The sequence below is a fragment of the Neoarius graeffei genome, chromosome 13 (assembly GCF_027579695.1).
Source record: "Neoarius graeffei isolate fNeoGra1 chromosome 13, fNeoGra1.pri, whole genome shotgun sequence".
Classification (NCBI taxonomy): Eukaryota; Metazoa; Chordata; class Actinopteri; order Siluriformes; family Ariidae; genus Neoarius; species Neoarius graeffei.
Window position 1 is genome coordinate 34,772,095 of NC_083581.1, and position 17,259 is coordinate 34,789,353.

At 42.2% G+C, this 17,259-nt stretch overlaps 1 protein-coding gene across 1 annotated transcript; it reads right to left on the reverse strand.

Moving 5' to 3' along the window:
* Positions 1–15,285: 15,285 nt before the first annotated feature.
* On the reverse strand, positions 15,286–16,993 carry LOC132896073 (chemokine XC receptor 1-like). The gene is made up of 2 exons (XM_060936795.1): positions 16,886–16,993; positions 15,286–16,763 (listed from the first exon to the last, which is right to left on the reverse strand). The coding sequence occupies exon 2, from the start codon at positions 16,747–16,749 to the stop codon at positions 15,730–15,732; it is 1,020 nt and encodes a 339-aa protein (XP_060792778.1). The 5' UTR covers positions 16,750–16,763; positions 16,886–16,993; the 3' UTR covers positions 15,286–15,729.
* Positions 16,994–17,259: the final 266 nt, after the last annotated feature.

Below are 17,259 nucleotides of genomic sequence, written 5' to 3' on the forward strand. Positions count from 1 at the left end.
GGCAGCATGTTTATGCTGCAAAAATACCCGTTTTAAACTTTTTAAACAGTATTTGGAAACGGAAAATGTAAAAAATTGCATATTTTCACTGGGAACAAAGTCAAACATAATAAAATATCATAAAATATTATTTTAACTGACTGGTGTGAATTGTTATACTGGTTGAGTAGAAGTATGAATCTAGTCTAGATTCATATATTTTATTAAGTCTGTTCCCAGTGAAAATAATTTTTTTTTACATTTTCTGTAAATTAATAGTGTTTAAAAGTGCAAATTGGGTATTTTTGCAGCATAAACATGCTGCCATATCTCTAGCCATGGGAGGAGACCAGTAATTGATGATAAAAAACACACACTACATAAATATAATACCTACATCTTGAAACTTCCATCTGTGCCCTCCTGGACAAATTTTACCAGGCACATTTACATTATGGGAATGTTCTGGGTCTAATTTAGACTGGTCTAGAAAAAGCCTGAAAGCGCACTTTCAAGGCATTTCGCGAACACCAGACCCCATGTGCTCTCTACAGGACCAGTTTCTAAAGACTTAGAAACTGTGCAGAAATGTTTTCTGTGCAGAAATGTTCCTCGTACCTCCTTATTCCACCTTACTTACGTTTGGTTGACGATGGAACGATAACCCGCAAAACAGATGGATTTTTCTTAATAACTCTTCGATGATTCAAATCCCTCCTTGCACGCAGCGGGAGATATGCAGTGTGCATGCGCATGGCCTTGACCTAATCGGTTGGAAACTCCGAATGTTCGTTCCACGTTCCCCTGACGTTCATGCGCAATGTTCTTTAAACATTTATGGTAAACATTTCTAAGAACCTTCAAAGAATGTTCATGGAATGTTTTCATTTAACAGAACCAAAATAGAACTTCTGTGGAATGTTAGTTTAATGTTTGGTGCTAGCTGGGTAGAAACTGGGATAAGTGGCTAGACCCTCTGTTGTTTGCAGTGCACAAGGTCCCACAAGCCTCCACCAGGTTTCCCCATTTTAATTGCTGTATGGGCGCAAGCCCCATGACGGCTTAGACGTCATTAAAGAAAATTGGGAGGAGGGACCTTCACAAAGCCGAAAAGAAATTCAGTATGTTCTTGACCTGAGAGCAGGAGAATCTGCTACAGGTGCAAGAACATCAAACCCACCTGTCCAACAGAGGGACACAGCTAAGATAATTTGCACCAGGAGATAAAGTGCTCATATAAAGTGCTCATTTTACTGCCCACGTCGAGCTCACAATTAATCGCCAAGTGGCAAGGGCCCTTTGAGGTCACATGGCAAATTGGGGAAGTCGACTATGAGGTCAGGCACTCAGATGGAGGTGATGCATGTCAAATTTACCACCTCAATCTCCTGAAACCGTGGAGAGAGGAGGTTCCTGTGGCTCTGGTGATGGTAGTTCTGGAGAGGGCAGAGCTGGGACCGGAGGTAAGTCTAAAAGGTGTAACCCAATCCACCCTGTCCCCTGTGGAAACCACCTCTCACTGTCCCAGAGAGCACAGGTCATTAGGTTGCAGGAGGAGTTCTACAACGTGTTCTCGCCCCTCCCTGGTTGCACTAACCTCATAGAGCACCACAATGAGACTCCCCCAGGCGTGGTGGTGCACACCTGCCTGTATCAGCTCCCCGAGCACAAGAAAAATGTGGTTCAAGATGAACTCAAGGTGATGCTTGATACGGGAGTAACTGAAGAGTCACACAGCGACTGGAGCAGTCTGGTGGTCTTGGTTTCCAAGACCAGTGGGACGGTTTGGTTCTGTGTGGACTATAGAAAAGTCAATATGGTGTCCGATGCCTCGCATTGATGAACTGCTCTATTGGTTAGATGCGGCTCACTTTTATTTGACACTGGATTTAACAAAGGGATATTGGCAGATCCCCTTGACTCCAATATCCTGTGGGAAAAATGGCCGTTTCCACTCTGTCTGGGTTACGCCAATTTGTCACCCTTCCTTTTGGGTTGTTTGGGGCCCCAGTGACATTTCAGCATCTCATGGACTAAATCCTCTGTCCCCACAATACGTATGCCACTGTCTATTTTGACAACATTATTATTTATAGTAATGATTAGCAGTGGAATTTACAACATCTAAAGGCTGTCCTGAGGTCACTGAGGCTCACTGGGCTCACAGCAAACCTGAAAAAGTGTAAAATTGGATGGGTGGAAGTACGGTATCTGGGCTTCCAATTGGGGCATGGGCAGGTGTATCCCCAAATTAATAAGACTGCAGCAATTGCAGCCTGCCCAAGACCTAAGACCAAATAGAGGTGAGGCAGTTCCTGGGGCTGGCTGGCTATTATAGGTGGTTCATTCCTAACTGTTCAGACATCACCAGCCTGCTGACTGACCTCACTAAAAAGGGGGCACCAGATCTGGTCAAGTGAATGGAGCTGTGCAAACTGGCTTTTGCTCATGTTAAAGCGGTTTTGTGTGGGGGCCCGCTGTTACATTCTCCTGATTTTTCTCTCCCTTTTGTTTTGCAGACTGATGCATCGAACAGAGCTTTCTTTTTATGTATAATATATAGTGGGCAACATGGGCCTTTCTATGTGGAGTTTGCATGTTCTCCCTGTGTCTGCATGGGTTTCCTCTGGGTGCTCCGGTTTCCCCCACAGTTCAAAGACATACAGGTTGGGTAAAAAATACCCAGCCACTGGGGTTACACAAGCCAGTGCATACTTAGTGCCAGTCCCAAGCCCAGATAGATTGGAGAAGGTTGTGTCAGGAAGGGCATCCGGTGTAAAAACCTATGCCAAATCAAATATCTGGATCATAATGATCTGCTGTGGTGACCCCTAATGGGAGCAGCTGGAAGAAGAAGAAGACTGGATTGAGGCAGTATTGGGTGAAAGCCATAAGTTGGCAGATGTGGCTGGCACATTGCAGACATAAGACTTTACACTGTGTGATCAACTTGATTTCTTGATGTGAAGAAAACTCATACTGTTATAAGTAGCCCAACAAGTAAAGAACATAGCTAGAAGGAAAATTACAACTTTATACACCACATCTCCAAAACTCCAAGCCCAGAAACATTCACAGAACCAGAACAGCAGTCCGACAGTGGAGAGCATTATCTGACAGGGACAAGCTGAGGATGAAGATGTTGGTCAGTGATCATAGATTCATAAAGAATACACTGACCACAACAACCAGGATTGCTACCAATGAGAATGATGATGATTACAAAGCAGAGTGTTCTTGCAATGGCAATTGTAATGTGTCAAAATTCAGCCTCAGCTCCTTTGTTACATAGAATAATAAAACAAATCATTATGCAGAAATGCACATGGAGTCTCTGTCAGTGTGCCAATTTCTAGAAAGCAAAGTGCTTTTCCTTCCTGTTTTTCTCACATTAAATCCACTAAATTTCAGTGAATCTTGCTCTGGCTGTGAAAGACAGTATCTGATCACTAATTGAATTGATTAGGGATAGAAATTAGCCTAAATAAAACTATTTCCAAGTAATTTTGTAAAAAAAATGTTTGCATGTGGCGGCACGGTGGTGTAGTGGTTAGCGCTGTCGCCTCACAGCAAGAAGGTCCTGGGTTCGAGCCCCATGGCCGACGAGGGCCTTTCTGTGTGGAGTTTGCATGTTCTCCCCGTGTCCGCGTGGGTTTCCTCCGGGTGCTCCGGTTTCCCCCACAGTCCAAAGACATGCAGGTTAGGTTAACTGGTGACTCTAAATTGACCGTAGGTGTGAATGTGAGTGTGAATGGTTGTCTGTGTCTATGTGTCAGCCCTGTGATGACCTGGCGACTTGTCCAGGGTGTACCCCGCCTTTCGCCCGTAGTCAGCTGGGATAGGCTCCAGCTCGCCTGCGACCCTGTAGAACAGTATAAAGCGGCTAGAGATAATGAGATGAGATGAGATGTTTGCATGTGGGTGGCACAGTGGTGTAGTGGTTAGCACCCTCACCTCACAGCAAGAAGACCCGGGTTTGAGCCCCGTGGCTGGCAAGGGCCTTTCTGTGTGGAATTTGCATGTTCTCCTTGTGTCTATGTGGGTTTCCTCTGGTTTCCCCCAAAGACATGCAGGTTAGGTTAACTGGTGACTCTAAATTGCCTGTAGGTGTGAAAGGTTGTCTGTGTCTATGTGTCAGCCCTGTGATGACCTGGTGACTTGTCCAGGGTGTACCCTGCCTTTTGCCCGTAGTCAGCTGGGATAGGCTCCAGCTTGCCTGCGACCCTGTAGAACAGGATAAAGCGGCTAGAGAGAATGAGATGTTTGTATGTTTTTTCAATAAAAATGTGGCAGAAAAACCTTATTCTTGGCTGTTTTAGAAAATTTACCCCAGACCACAACACAATTCTAAACACATTTTCAACTCTGGGTGGCACAGTGGTGTAGCAGTTAGCACTGTCGCCTCACAGCAAGATGGTTCTGGGTTGGTGCCCAGCGACCGTTTGCATGTTCTCCCCGTGTCTGTGTGGGTTTCCTCTGGGTGCTCCAGTTTCCCCCACAGTCCAATGACATGCAGGTTAGGCTAATTGGTGGCTCTAAACTGACCGTAGGTGTGAATGTGAGTGTGAATGGTTGTTTTGTCTCTATGTGTCAGCCCCGCGATGACCTAGCGACTTGTCCAGGGTGTACCCCCCCCCCGCCCATAGTCAGCTGGGATAGGCTTCAGCTTGCCCACGACCCTGCACATGATAAGTGGTTACGGATAATGGATGGATGGATTTTCAACTGTGAAAAATTCTAGGTGAATTAAGGGTTCTTCCCATTTTCCTTTCCAGAGAAATGGCATAGCTTTGACTCACTGACTTCATGCTTTTACTTCCTGTTTATTACAGTGACTGGAGGACCAACCACACTTAATTTAGACTTCCTTGGTAGATCACAATGTTGGACTTTCCCTTCCCCTTCTTCACAGGCTTCATAAACCTGCTTTTATACTGGCATTCTGAGAAAACCAAGAAGTTTAACTGTGAGATATCTGCTGTAAATATGCCAAGACATATCAACCTGCAAAAGGAAGTTTTTAAGAGTAGTGGAGTGGGGTAAGCTGTCACACTGTTCATACCCAGAGGCAACTCAAAAAAAAAAAAAATAGCTGACTTGATGTTCTGAACAATGTTTCCTGTTATTTACAGTGGTGCTTGAAAGTTTGTGAACCCTTTAGAATTTTCTATATTTCTGCATAAATATGACCTAAAACATCATCAGATTTTAACACAAGTCCGAAAAGTAGATAAAGAGAACCCAGTTAAACAAATGAGACAAAAATATTATACTTGGTCATTTATTTATTGAGGAAAATGATCCAATATTACATATCTGTGAGTGGCAAAAGTATGTGAACCTCTAGGATTAGCAGTTAATTTGAAGGTGAAATTAGAGTCAGGTGTTTTCAGTCAATGGGATGACAATCAGGTGTGAGTGGGCACCTCGTTTTATTTAAAGAACAGGGCTCTATCAAAGTCTGATCTTCACAACACATGTTTGTGGAAGTGTATCATGGCACGAACAAAGGAGATTTCTGAGGACCTCAGAAAAAGTGTTGTTGATGCTCATCAGGCTGGAAAAGGTTACAAAACCATCTCTAAAGAGTTTGGACTCCACCAATCCACAGTCAGACAGATTGTGTACAAATGGAGGAAATTCAAGACCATTGTTACCCTCCCCAGGAGTGGTCCACCAACAAAGATCACGCCAAGAGCAAGGCGCGTAATAGTCTGCGAGATCACAAAGGACCCCAGGGTAACTTCTAAGCAACTGAAGGCCTCTCTCACATTGGCTAATGTTAATGTTCATGAGTCCACCATCAGGAGAACACTGAACAACAATTGTGTGCATGGCAGGGTTGCAAGGAGAAAGCCACTGCTCTCCAAAAAGAACATTGCTGCTCATCTGCAGTTTGCTAAAGATCACATGGACAAGCCAGAAGGCTACTGGAAAAATGTTTTGTGGACGGATGAGATCAAAATAGAACTTTTTGGTTTAAATGAGAAGCATTATATTTGGAGAAAGGAAAACACTGCATTCCAGCATAAGAACCTTATCCCATCTGTGAAACATGGTGGTGGTAGTATCATGGTTTGGGCCTGTTTTGCTGCATCTGGGCCAGGACGACCTGCCATCATTGATGGAACAATGAATTCTGAATTATACCAGCAAATTCTAAAGGAAAATGTCAGGACATCTGTCCATGAACTGAATCTCAAGAGAAGGTGGGTCATGCAGCAAGACAACGACCCTAAGCACACAAGTTGTTCTACCAAAGAATGGTTAAAGAAGAATAAAGTTAATGTTTTGGAATGGCCAAGTCAAAGTCCTGACCTTAATCCAATGGAAATGTTGTGGAAGGACCTGAAGCGAGCAGTTCATGTGAGGAAACCCACCAACATCCCAGAGTTGAAGCTGTTCTGTACAGAGGAATGGGCTAAAATTCCTCCAAGCCGGTGTGCAGGACTGATCAACAGTTACCAGAAATGTTTAGCTGCAGTCATTGCTGCACAAGGGGGTCACACCAGATACTGAAAGCAAAGGTTCACATACTTTTGCCACTCACAGATATGTAATATTGGATCATTTTCCTCAATAAATAAATGACCAAGTATAATATTTTTGTCTCATTTGTTTAACTGGGTTCTCTTTATCTACTTTTAGGACTTGTGTGAAAATCTAATGATGTTTTAGGTCATATTTATGCAGAAATATAGAAAATTCTAAAGGTTTCACAAACTTTCAAGCACCACTGTATGTCCTTACTGAGCAAAACCTATTTCTGGGAAAAGTACAGTGGTGCTTGAAAGTTTGTGAACCCTTTAGAATTTTCTATATTTCTGCATAAATATGACCAAAAACATCATCAGATTTTCACAACCGAGTTAAACAAATGAGACAAAAATATTATACTTGGTCATTTATTTATTGAGGAAAATTATCCAATATTACATATCTGTGAGTGGCAAAAGTATGTGAACCCCTAGGATTAGCAGTTAATTTGAAGGTGAAATTAGAGTCAGGTGTTTTCAATCAATGGGATGATAATCAGGTGTGAGTGGGCACCCTGTTTTATTTAAAGAACAGGGATCTATCAAAGTCTGATCTTCACAACACATGTTTGTGGAAGTGTATCATGGCACGAACAAAGGAGATTTCTGAGGACCTCAGAAAAAGCATTGTTGATGCTCATCAGGCTGGATAAGGTTACAAAACCATCTCGAAAGAGTTTGGACTCCACCAATCCACAGTCAGACAGGTTGTGTACAAATGGAGGAAATTCAAGACCATTGTTACCCTCCCCAGGAGTGGTCGACCAACAAAGATCACTCCAAGAGCACGGGCGCAGATAGAGGGGGGGACGGGGGGGATTCGTCCCACCCAGATTTAAATTCACCTCGTTCGGTCCCCCCCACTTATAGGGAGGAAAAAACGTCTATGCTGTCTTATTTCTTTGCATAAGGCAAACCTCACGGAAAAATCAAAAGACTGATTACCATTCGGTTTATTGAGGTGCACAGCAGTACAGACATAGCTGCACCTGCGCAGACTGCACAGAAGCTCGAGCTTGGTTGCTATGGTTACAAGTTTGACAGGCATATCAGGGACAGCGCCTCCTAGTTCAGGACCCCAACACGGCATGATGAAGGGTGCCAAAAGGCAGAAAACGATTGCATCGTTTTTAAAAAAAAAAAAACGACTGTAAGTAAACTGTGCCTTACTTTATCATATCACCTTGCAATTTTTTGATAGTCTGTTCAAAGTAATGTCGTAGTGAAAGTAAAATCGTACGGAGTAGAGATGCCTTTCTGGTAGTCTCCTTCTTTCGGTGGCAGCCTGTAGATACAGTGCTCAGAAGGCAGTTTTAATGTTTAATCTGGCGTTCCCTGCCATAATTTCAGCGAGCATACTGTTTCATAAGGAAACTTTGCGAAGAGTTGTTGACTGACTGCCGCTCACGCAACACACAGGCATAGTTAGAAAGTCAGGATGCACTGGTTTACACTTTACACACACACACACATAGCCCAGCCTCTCGCTATGGTTAACAGTTGGAACTTAGCAGTTTTAAAACTAGTTTTGCAATTTCTGTGCGTGATGATAATGTGTAAACTTTGGATTTCCATAGGCTATGTTAAAATGTTATCATTGTCCTGGCCTGCAGGTAGTTCCTGGTGATGGCAGTGAGGGAGGTGAAATAACATGTATATACACTACCGTTCAAAAGTTTGGGGTCACCCAGACAATTTTGTGTTTTCCATGAAAAGTCACACTTTTATTTCCCACCATAAGTTGTAAAATGAATAGAAAATATAGTCAAGACATTTTTCTGGCCATTTTGAGCATTTAATCGACCCCACAAATGTGATGCTCCAGAAACTCAATCTGCTCAAAGGAAGGTCAGTTTTATAGCTTCTCTAAAGAGCTCAACTGTTTTCAGCTGTGCTAACATGATTGTACAAGGGTTTTCTAATCATCCATTAGCCTTCTGAGGCAATGAGCAAACACATTGTACCATTAGAACACTGGAGTGATAGTTGCTGGAAATGGGCCTCTATACACCTATGGAGATATTGCACCAAAAACCAGACATTTGCAGCTAGAATAGTCATTTGCCACATTAGCAATGTATAGAGTGGATTTCTGATTAGTTTAAAGTGATCTTCATTGAAAAGAACAGTGCTTTTCTTTCAAAAAATAAGGACATTTCAAAGTGACCCCAAACTTTTGAACGGTAGTATATATATATATATATATATATATACACATATATACACAAAATGGAATCATTTGCTGACAACTCATTCCCCCCCAGTTCAAAAATCCTATCTGCGCCCCTGTCCAAGAGCAAGGCGTGTAATAGTCAGCGAGGTCACAAAGGACCCCAGGGTAACTTCTAAGTAACTGAAGACCTCTCTCACATTGGCTAATGTTAATGTTCATGAGTCCACCATCAGGAGAACACTGAACAGCAATGGTGTGCATGGCAGGGTTGCAAGGAGAAAGCCACTGCTCTCCAAAAAGAACATTGCTGCTCGTCTGCAGTTTGCTAAAGATCACGACAAGCCAGAAAGACTATTGGAAAAATGTTTTGTGGACAGATGAGACCAAAATAGAACTTTTTGGTTTAAATAAGAAGCATTATGTTTGGAGAAAGGAAAACACTGCATTCCAGGATAAGAACCTTATCTCATCTGTGAAACATGGTGGTGGTAGTATCATGGTTTGGGCCTGTTTTGCTGCATCTGGGCCAGGACGGTTTGCCATCATTGATGGAACAATGAATTCTGAATTTTACCAGCAAATTCTAAAGGAAAATGTCAGGATATCTGTCCATGAACTGAATTTCAAGAGAAGGTGGGTCATGCAGCAAGACAATGACCGTAAGCACACAAGTTGTTCTAAAGAATGGTTAAAGAAGAATAAAGTTCATGTTTTGGAATGACCAAGTTAAAGTCCTGACCTTAATCCAATCGAAATGTTGTGGAAGGACCTGAAGCGAGCAGTTCATGTGAGGAAACCCACCAACATCCCAGAGTTGAAGCTGTTCTGTATGGAGGAATGGGCTAAAATTCCTCCAAGCCGGTGTGCAGGACTTATCAACAGTTACCGGAAACGTTTAGTTGCAGCTATTGCTGCACAAGGGGGTCACACCAGATACTGAAAGCAAAGGTTCACATACTTTTGCCACTCACAAGTATGTAATATTCGATCATTTTCCTGGATAAATAAATGACCAAGTATAATATTTTTGTCTCATTTGTTTAACTGGGTTCTCTTTATCTACTTTTAGGACTTGTGTGAACACCTGATGATGTTTAGGTCATATTTATGCAGAAATATAGAAAATTCTAAAGGGTTCACAAACTTTCAAGCACCACTGTATGCTCTTATCCCATATTTATCTCATGGTTATGGGTCTTGCTCAAGGACCCAACAGTAGCAGCTTGTCAGTGTTGGTGGTTTGATCTCATGACCTACCAATCAGTAGGCCAAAGTCTTCAGGTTCATTTGAAAAGAAACCCCTTACGAGCTGCACAGATTGGGGCTACTCTACCCCCTGAATGGTTACCGTTAACCACCCAGCTTGGGAAAACAACTTCTGGCAACAAGATTTAATGGGTGATTGTCAGAGGTGTTGAATAATTAAAAGGTCTTAATTTGCGACGATTACAGATAACTTGCTAAGCATACAGACATTGTAGCTAGTTACATTCAGGTGGGGTTTACATTAGACCATATCAGCGGATCATCAGATTAATGTTTTTAAAATGATTAGTGTGCACACAGCAACACCAATACACGATTTGCGTGCACACAGCAACACCAATACACGGATACGCTCGGCTCCGCAGGCATCCTGCGCTCCAAATCACTCCGCCCTGAACAGCGAGTGCCCTCTGGAGGGTGCGCACTCTGGCCCTGCGCAGCTCACAGAGCACGCGAGTGTAGTGCACAAGCAGTGATTCGGGACTGAGCCGCTGTGTGTGTGATCCCAGCGCATATCACTTACCACTTGCAAGTGGAAGGATGGCAAGCCTAAAGACAATCATAACTACACAATGGGCAGTATTTGCATCAGTATTTGCAGTATTTTCATACTTTTATACTCTTTAATGAAAGGTGATACAAGGCGGAAGTCCGCGCCGTTTTTCAGCAGTCGTGTCACATGACCAACGCCAGCGAATCAGGAAGGTGGATGTCACAGTGACGTTGTCCAGTGACGATGCCAGCTAGAGCTCAGCACAGCGTATCCGCGTATTCTCAATGTTTACACAGCACCGGAGCTGACATGATCTGGATTGAATACGTGGACCCTGGCGGATTCCCGTTTCCCGGCATTTCCAGGCGGTTTAATGTAAACGGACAGTGCATCCGTGAAGAAAACGAGACAGATACGGTCTAATGTAAACTTGGCCTCAGTGTTTTTTTTTTTTTGAAAAGTCAGATTCCTTCAAAAAGTGGTTCACACTCTCTTTGTATGGGCAATGGTAGCTCATTAGACTTATGGGTAGCTCATTAGACTTTGGCCTACTGATTGGTTGGTCATGAGATCAAACCACCAACAGTGACAAGCTGCCACTGTTGGTCCCTTGAGCAAGATCCATAACTGTTAGATACAGTGGAGCAAAAAAGTATTTAGTCAGCCACCAGTTGTGCAAGTTCTCCCACTTAAAAAGATGAGAGAGGCCTGTAATTTTCGTCATAGGTACACTTCAACTATGAGAGACAAAATGGGGGGAAAGAATCCAGGAAATCACATTGTAGGATTTTTAATGAATTAATTGGTAAATTCCTCGGTAAAATAAGTATTTGGTCACCTACAAACAAGCAAGGTTTCTGGCTCTCACAGACCTGTAACAACTTCTTTAAGGGGCTCCTCTGTCCTCCACTCGTTACCTGTATTAATGGCACCTGTTTGAACTCATTATCAGTATAAAAGACACCTGTCCACAACCTCAAACAGTCACACTCCAAACTCCACTATGGCCAAGACCAAAGAGCTGTCAAAGGACACCAGAAACAAAATTGTAGACCTGCACCTGGCTGGGAAGACTGAATCTGCAATAGGTAAGCAGCTTGGTGTGAAGAAATCAACTGTGGGAGCAATTATTAGAAAATGGAAGACATACAAGACCACTGATAATCTCCCTCGATCTGGGGCTCCACGCAAGATCTCACCCCGTGGGGTCAAAATGATCACAAGAATAGTGAGCAAAAATCCCAGAACCACATGGGGGGACCTAGTGAATGACCTGCAGAGAGCTGGAACCAGAGTAAAAAAGGCTACCATCAGTAACACACTACGCTGCCAGGGACTCAAATCCTGCAGTGCCAGACGTGTCCCCATGCTTAAGCCAGTACATGTCTAGGCCCGTCTGAAGTTTGCTAGAGAGCATTTGGATGATCCAGAAGAGGATTGGGAGAATGTCATATGGTCAGATGAAACCAAAATAGAACTTTTTGGTAAAAACTCAACTTGTCATGTTTGGAGGAGAAAGAATGCTGAGTTGCATCCAAAGAACACCATACCTACTGTGAAGCATGGGGGTGGAAACATCATGCTTTGGGGCTGTTTTTCTGCAAAGGGACCAGGACGACTGATCCATGTAAAGGAAAGAATGAATGGGGCCATGTATCGTGAGATTTTGAGTGAAAACCTCCTTCCATCAGCAAGGGCATTGAAGATGAAACATGGCTGGGTCTTTCAGCATGACAATGATCCCAAACACACCGCCCGGGCAATGAAGGAGTGGCTTCGTAAGAAACATTTCAAGGTCCTGGAGTGGCCTAGCCAGTCTCCAGATCTCAACCCCATAGAAAATCTTTGGAGGGAGTTGAAAGTCCGTGTTGCCCAGCGACAGCCCCAAAACATCACTGCTCTAGAGGAGATCTGCATGGAGGAATGGGCCAAAATACCAGCAACAGTGTGTGAAAGCCTTGTGAAGACTTACAGAAAGCGTTTGACCTCTGTCATTGCCAACAAAGGGTATATAACAAAGTATTGAGATGAACTTTTGTTATTGACCAAATATTTATTTTCCACCATAATTTGCAAATAAATTCTTTAAAAATCCTACAATGTGATTTCCTGGATCCTTCCCCCCATTTTGTCTCTCATAGTTGAAGTGTACCTGTGATGAAAATTACAGGCCTCTCTCATCTTTTTAAGTGGGAGAACTTGCACAATTGGTGACTGACTAAATACTTTTTTGCCCCACTGTATATAAATGTGATACATACCGTATAAGTATGGGATAAGGGCAAGTGCCTTCAGTGTAAATGTGGTCACCTGACCATCACACCCATGTGTCCTTTTTGAACATCCCAGTTGAGATTTTGGAGCGTGGCTGTGTGTTCATTCGGCCACAAGAGCATTAGTGAGATCAGATACTGATGTCAGGTGAGAAGGTCTGGGGTGCAGTCACTGTTCCAGTTCATCCCAAAGGTGTTCAGTAAGGTTGAGGTCAAGGCTCTGTGCAGTTGCAGTGCTTGCACTCCAATCATAGCAAATTATGTCTTTATAGAGCTTGCTTTGTACACAGGAGCGTTGTCATGCTGGAACAGGTTTGAGCCTCTTTGTGCCAGTGAAGGGAAACTGTAATGCTGCATCAAATAAAGACATTCAAGACAATTTTGTTCTTTCAAATGTGTAGTGAAAATTTGGGCAAGAACCATATGGATGTGATGGTCAGGTGTTCACATACGTTTGCCTATATACTGTATCCAACAGGCAGCATTTTTGTGAAATAGAATAATTTGAGCGTTCTTTATGGTAAAACTCTTCCTTCCAAAACCCCTTTCGTGAATCTACTTCTTTCTGGCAGGATGTACTACAGAACTCATTTGGAACACAAGATTATCCAGAAATAATTTATTGAAGTGTTGTTACAGTTTGAGGAATAGTAAAAGTGTGTGGCACCCAAACCTTATGTGTATACATATGAAACTGTGCCCCCCGCAATGTTTACAACAATCAACATTACATAAAGCATATAGCTGATGTCACTAGAGTTATTAGGTGATATCAACTGCAAAATATTTAAGACATATAATTTTAGATATTTCCTTATACATAAATGTAGCCTTAGCTTTAATTTACTTTAATTATTAACCCAATAATCTAGATAACGATCTGTCACATACTGGTTAGTTTGTCATTCTCCAATATAGCAAGCTGCAGCATGTCTACCTTTATAAAATACAACCAACTATTTGAGATTTATGTTACAGTGGTGCTTGAAAGTTTGTGAACCATTTAGAATTTTCTATATTTCTGCATAAATATGACCTAAAACATCATCAGATTTTCACACAAGTCCTAAAAGTAGATCAAGAGAACCCGGTTAAACAAATGAGACAAAAAATTTATACTTGGTCATTTATTTACTGAGGAAAATTATCCAATATTACATATCTGTGAGTGGCAAAAGTATGTGAACCTTTGCTTTCAGTATCTGGTGTGACCCCCTTGTGCAGCAATAACTGCAACTAAATGTTTCCAGTAACTGTTGATCAGTCCTGCACACCGGCTTGGAGGAATTTTAGCCCATTCCTCCGTACAGAACAGCTTCTGGGATGTTGGTGGGATTCCTCACATGAACTGCTTGCTTCAGGTCCTTCCACAACATTTTGATTGGATTAAGGTCAGGACTTTGACTTGCCCATTGCAAAACATTTAATTTTATTCTTTTTTAACCGTTCTTTGGTAGGACGACTTGTATGCATCTTTAGAGATGGTTTTGTAATCTTTTCCAGCCTGATGAGCATCAACAATGCTTTTTCTGAGGTCCTCAGAAATCTCCTTTGTTCGTGCCATGATACACTTCCACAAACATGTGTTGTGAAGATCAGACTTTGATAGATCCCTGTTCTTTAAATAAAACAGGGTGCCCACTCACACCTGATTGTCATCCCATTGATTGAAAACACCTGACTCTAATTTCACCTTCAAATTAACTGCTTATCCTAGAGGTTCACATACTTTTGCCACTCACAAGTATGTAATATTCAATCATTTTCCTGGATAAATAAATGACCAAGTATAATATTTTTGTCTCATTTGTTTAACTGGGTTCTCTTTATCTACTTTTAGGACTTGTGTGAAAACCTGATGATGTTTTAGGTCATATTTATGCAGAAATATAGAAAATTCTAAAGGGTTCACAAATTTTCAAGCACCACTGTATGTCTCATCTCATCTCATTATCTCATCTCATCTCATTATCTGTAGCCGCTTTATCCTGTTCTACAGGGTCGCAGGCAAGCTGGAGCCTATCCCAACTGACTACGGGCGAAAGGCGGGGTACACCCTGGACAAGTCGCCAGGTCATCACAGGGCTGACACATAGACACAGACAACCATTCACACTCACATTCACACCTACGGTCAATTTAGAGCCACCAGTTAACCTAACCTGCATGTCTTTGGACTGTGGGGGAAACTGGAGCACCCGGAGGAAACCCATGCGGACACGGGGAGAACATGCAAACTCCACACAGAAAGGCCCTCGCCAGCCACGGGGCTCGAACCCGGACCTTCTTGCTGTGAGGCGACAGTGCTAACCACTGTATGTATTATTTGTATTTACAAGAATGTAATGGAAGATCAAGTAGCTCGACATAGGAAATGCAAACTCAGCAAGAGAAATCATGAGCTGCAGTTCATAACTGTGGTTGAAAAAACTGCTGATGATGAGTGTTTAGTTCCCGTTTGACCATTGATACTAATACAGGAAGTTCAAAAATCCTGATACAGTAAAAAAGAAGCAACACACATTTTTAATTTCATAAGATGAGATAAAACTTTATTCATCTTGAGAGAAATTCTTGTGCCAGAAGTCGCTCCATAACAATACAGTACAAGTTAAAATACAACAATACAAGCTGGAAGGGAGGGAAAAAAAAGTCTGCAATAAGAACTGTGCAAGAAATAAATGCCTAAAAAACAGTGTTTTTCATCAGTATCTTCTGACTCCATGTTTATTTGAGCAGATCAGGAGCAATCACATAGAAAGACGTTGTTCCCAGAGCTTCGCCTTGTTGATTTATTCATGTTTAAATGGAATTAGATTTAATCAGATTTGGTCAAATCAACCCGTTTTGTGTTAAAGAATCAGAAACTCAAGACAAAGTGCTCCATCAGTATCTTTACACTCCTATAACAAGTCAGTGCTGTAGTTCACACAGTCACACAAAATCAGGTACCAGGATGATTGCTAGCCCTGCAGACACAGCAAACATTTTCTTTGATTTTTTTTTTATTTAAAGATTACTAAAATCACGATTTACATCCAGGTCTGGGACTTGATTATTTAAACTGTCACAAGAGGTAGAATGAAGTTCTTCCATCCTCATTTGGGCAGAATTGAACATAGCTCGCCTTTGCAAAATCTCCCGCACTGTTGTACGGAATTTTACACAAAATAAACCATAAATTACAGGATTGAGGCAGCATCGGATGTGAGCCAAAATGTGACAAACTAAGAAGGCATAATAGTAATGTACGTAGTTGTGAAAATGTGTTATCTGATAATAAAGTAAGAAGGTTATAAAAAGCATTATGTTAAAAGGAGCCCAACAAATAAAGTAAGTAGCTACCAGAAAGAAGGCAAGTCCAGTAATTCTGTGTCTCTGGTTTGTTGGTGACTTGAAGATGGTTTGCAGGATCCTGATGAAGCAACAACCCATGATCAAAAATGCGCACACAAAACCAATGTTGTGTTCATACATAAAACCAACCATTGCAGTCAAGCTACTGTATGTACAGTGTCGCATATACACTTCGACATACACTGCGTTTGGCACTGCTGCCAAGGTGCTCCCGCCCCACGCACTGATAAGAACGAGTGTGAAACAACGTCCTTTTTTCCAGCTTGAGCGAGGGCGCACTACAGACATGTAGCGCTGAACACTCATCAACACCAGGAACACCAGGTTACTGTAAAATCCAGCTGCGAAAATAAAGTGAACTGCTTTGCACGCTGCATTTCCGAGAGTAAAACCCCAGACAACTGCATGGATCTGGAACATCAATCCGATAGTGAACAGCAGGTCTGACACAGCCAAGTTGAGTATGAAGATGATGGTCAGTGACTGAAGTCTCAAATAGAAGACACTGATCACAACAACCAGGATGTTACCAATGAGACTGAGGAGGCTCACAATGCTGAGAATTATGGGAATTGCAATGTGTGCCTCTTCAGACATGGATTCTTCATTGTGCATATCATAATCAGGAAATGAATAATTATGCACAGATCCATTTTGATCTAGGGTCTCCATCAATGCGCTGTTTTCTTGAAAGCAAAGCAAAGCAAAGGTTAGTGAAAAATAAATAAAAACAAAAACATATTTGCCACTAAAACACACTTGGGTGCATGTTTAACACCTATAATTTATTAACAACTATAATTCTTACCTATTCTCCTTTCCTGAGTTGACCTTGCTCACCGACTGAAGTAAAGTGAATCAGTAACTTAAATCACTGAAGGTCCTTTCCTTTGTTTGGAACGAGTATATATAGGATGATTCACATTGCTTGGGCTTTTTTTCCCCAGATCACATGGTGGAGTTCCCCTTTGTCTTCCTTTTCCCACACTGTCAGTGGCGTGCACTTTTGAATTTTTTTTTTTTTACAGTTTACTGAGGCCAATGTCGACATGATCTTTTAGAAAAGCCGCGGCATTAAAAGCGTGTGTGAAAATAATGTCCCAATGTGTGCCCCCTCCGCACACACACCGGACCTCTGTCTCTCTTGCTCTGTCACGTGAACAAGCGTGCAGTGCATTCAAT

Excerpts from the sequence above, each read along its gene's own strand:
- LOC132896073 (XM_060936795.1), bottom strand. The coding sequence starts at position 16,749 with ATGGAGACCCTAGATCAAAATGGATCTGTGCATAATTATTCATTTCCT.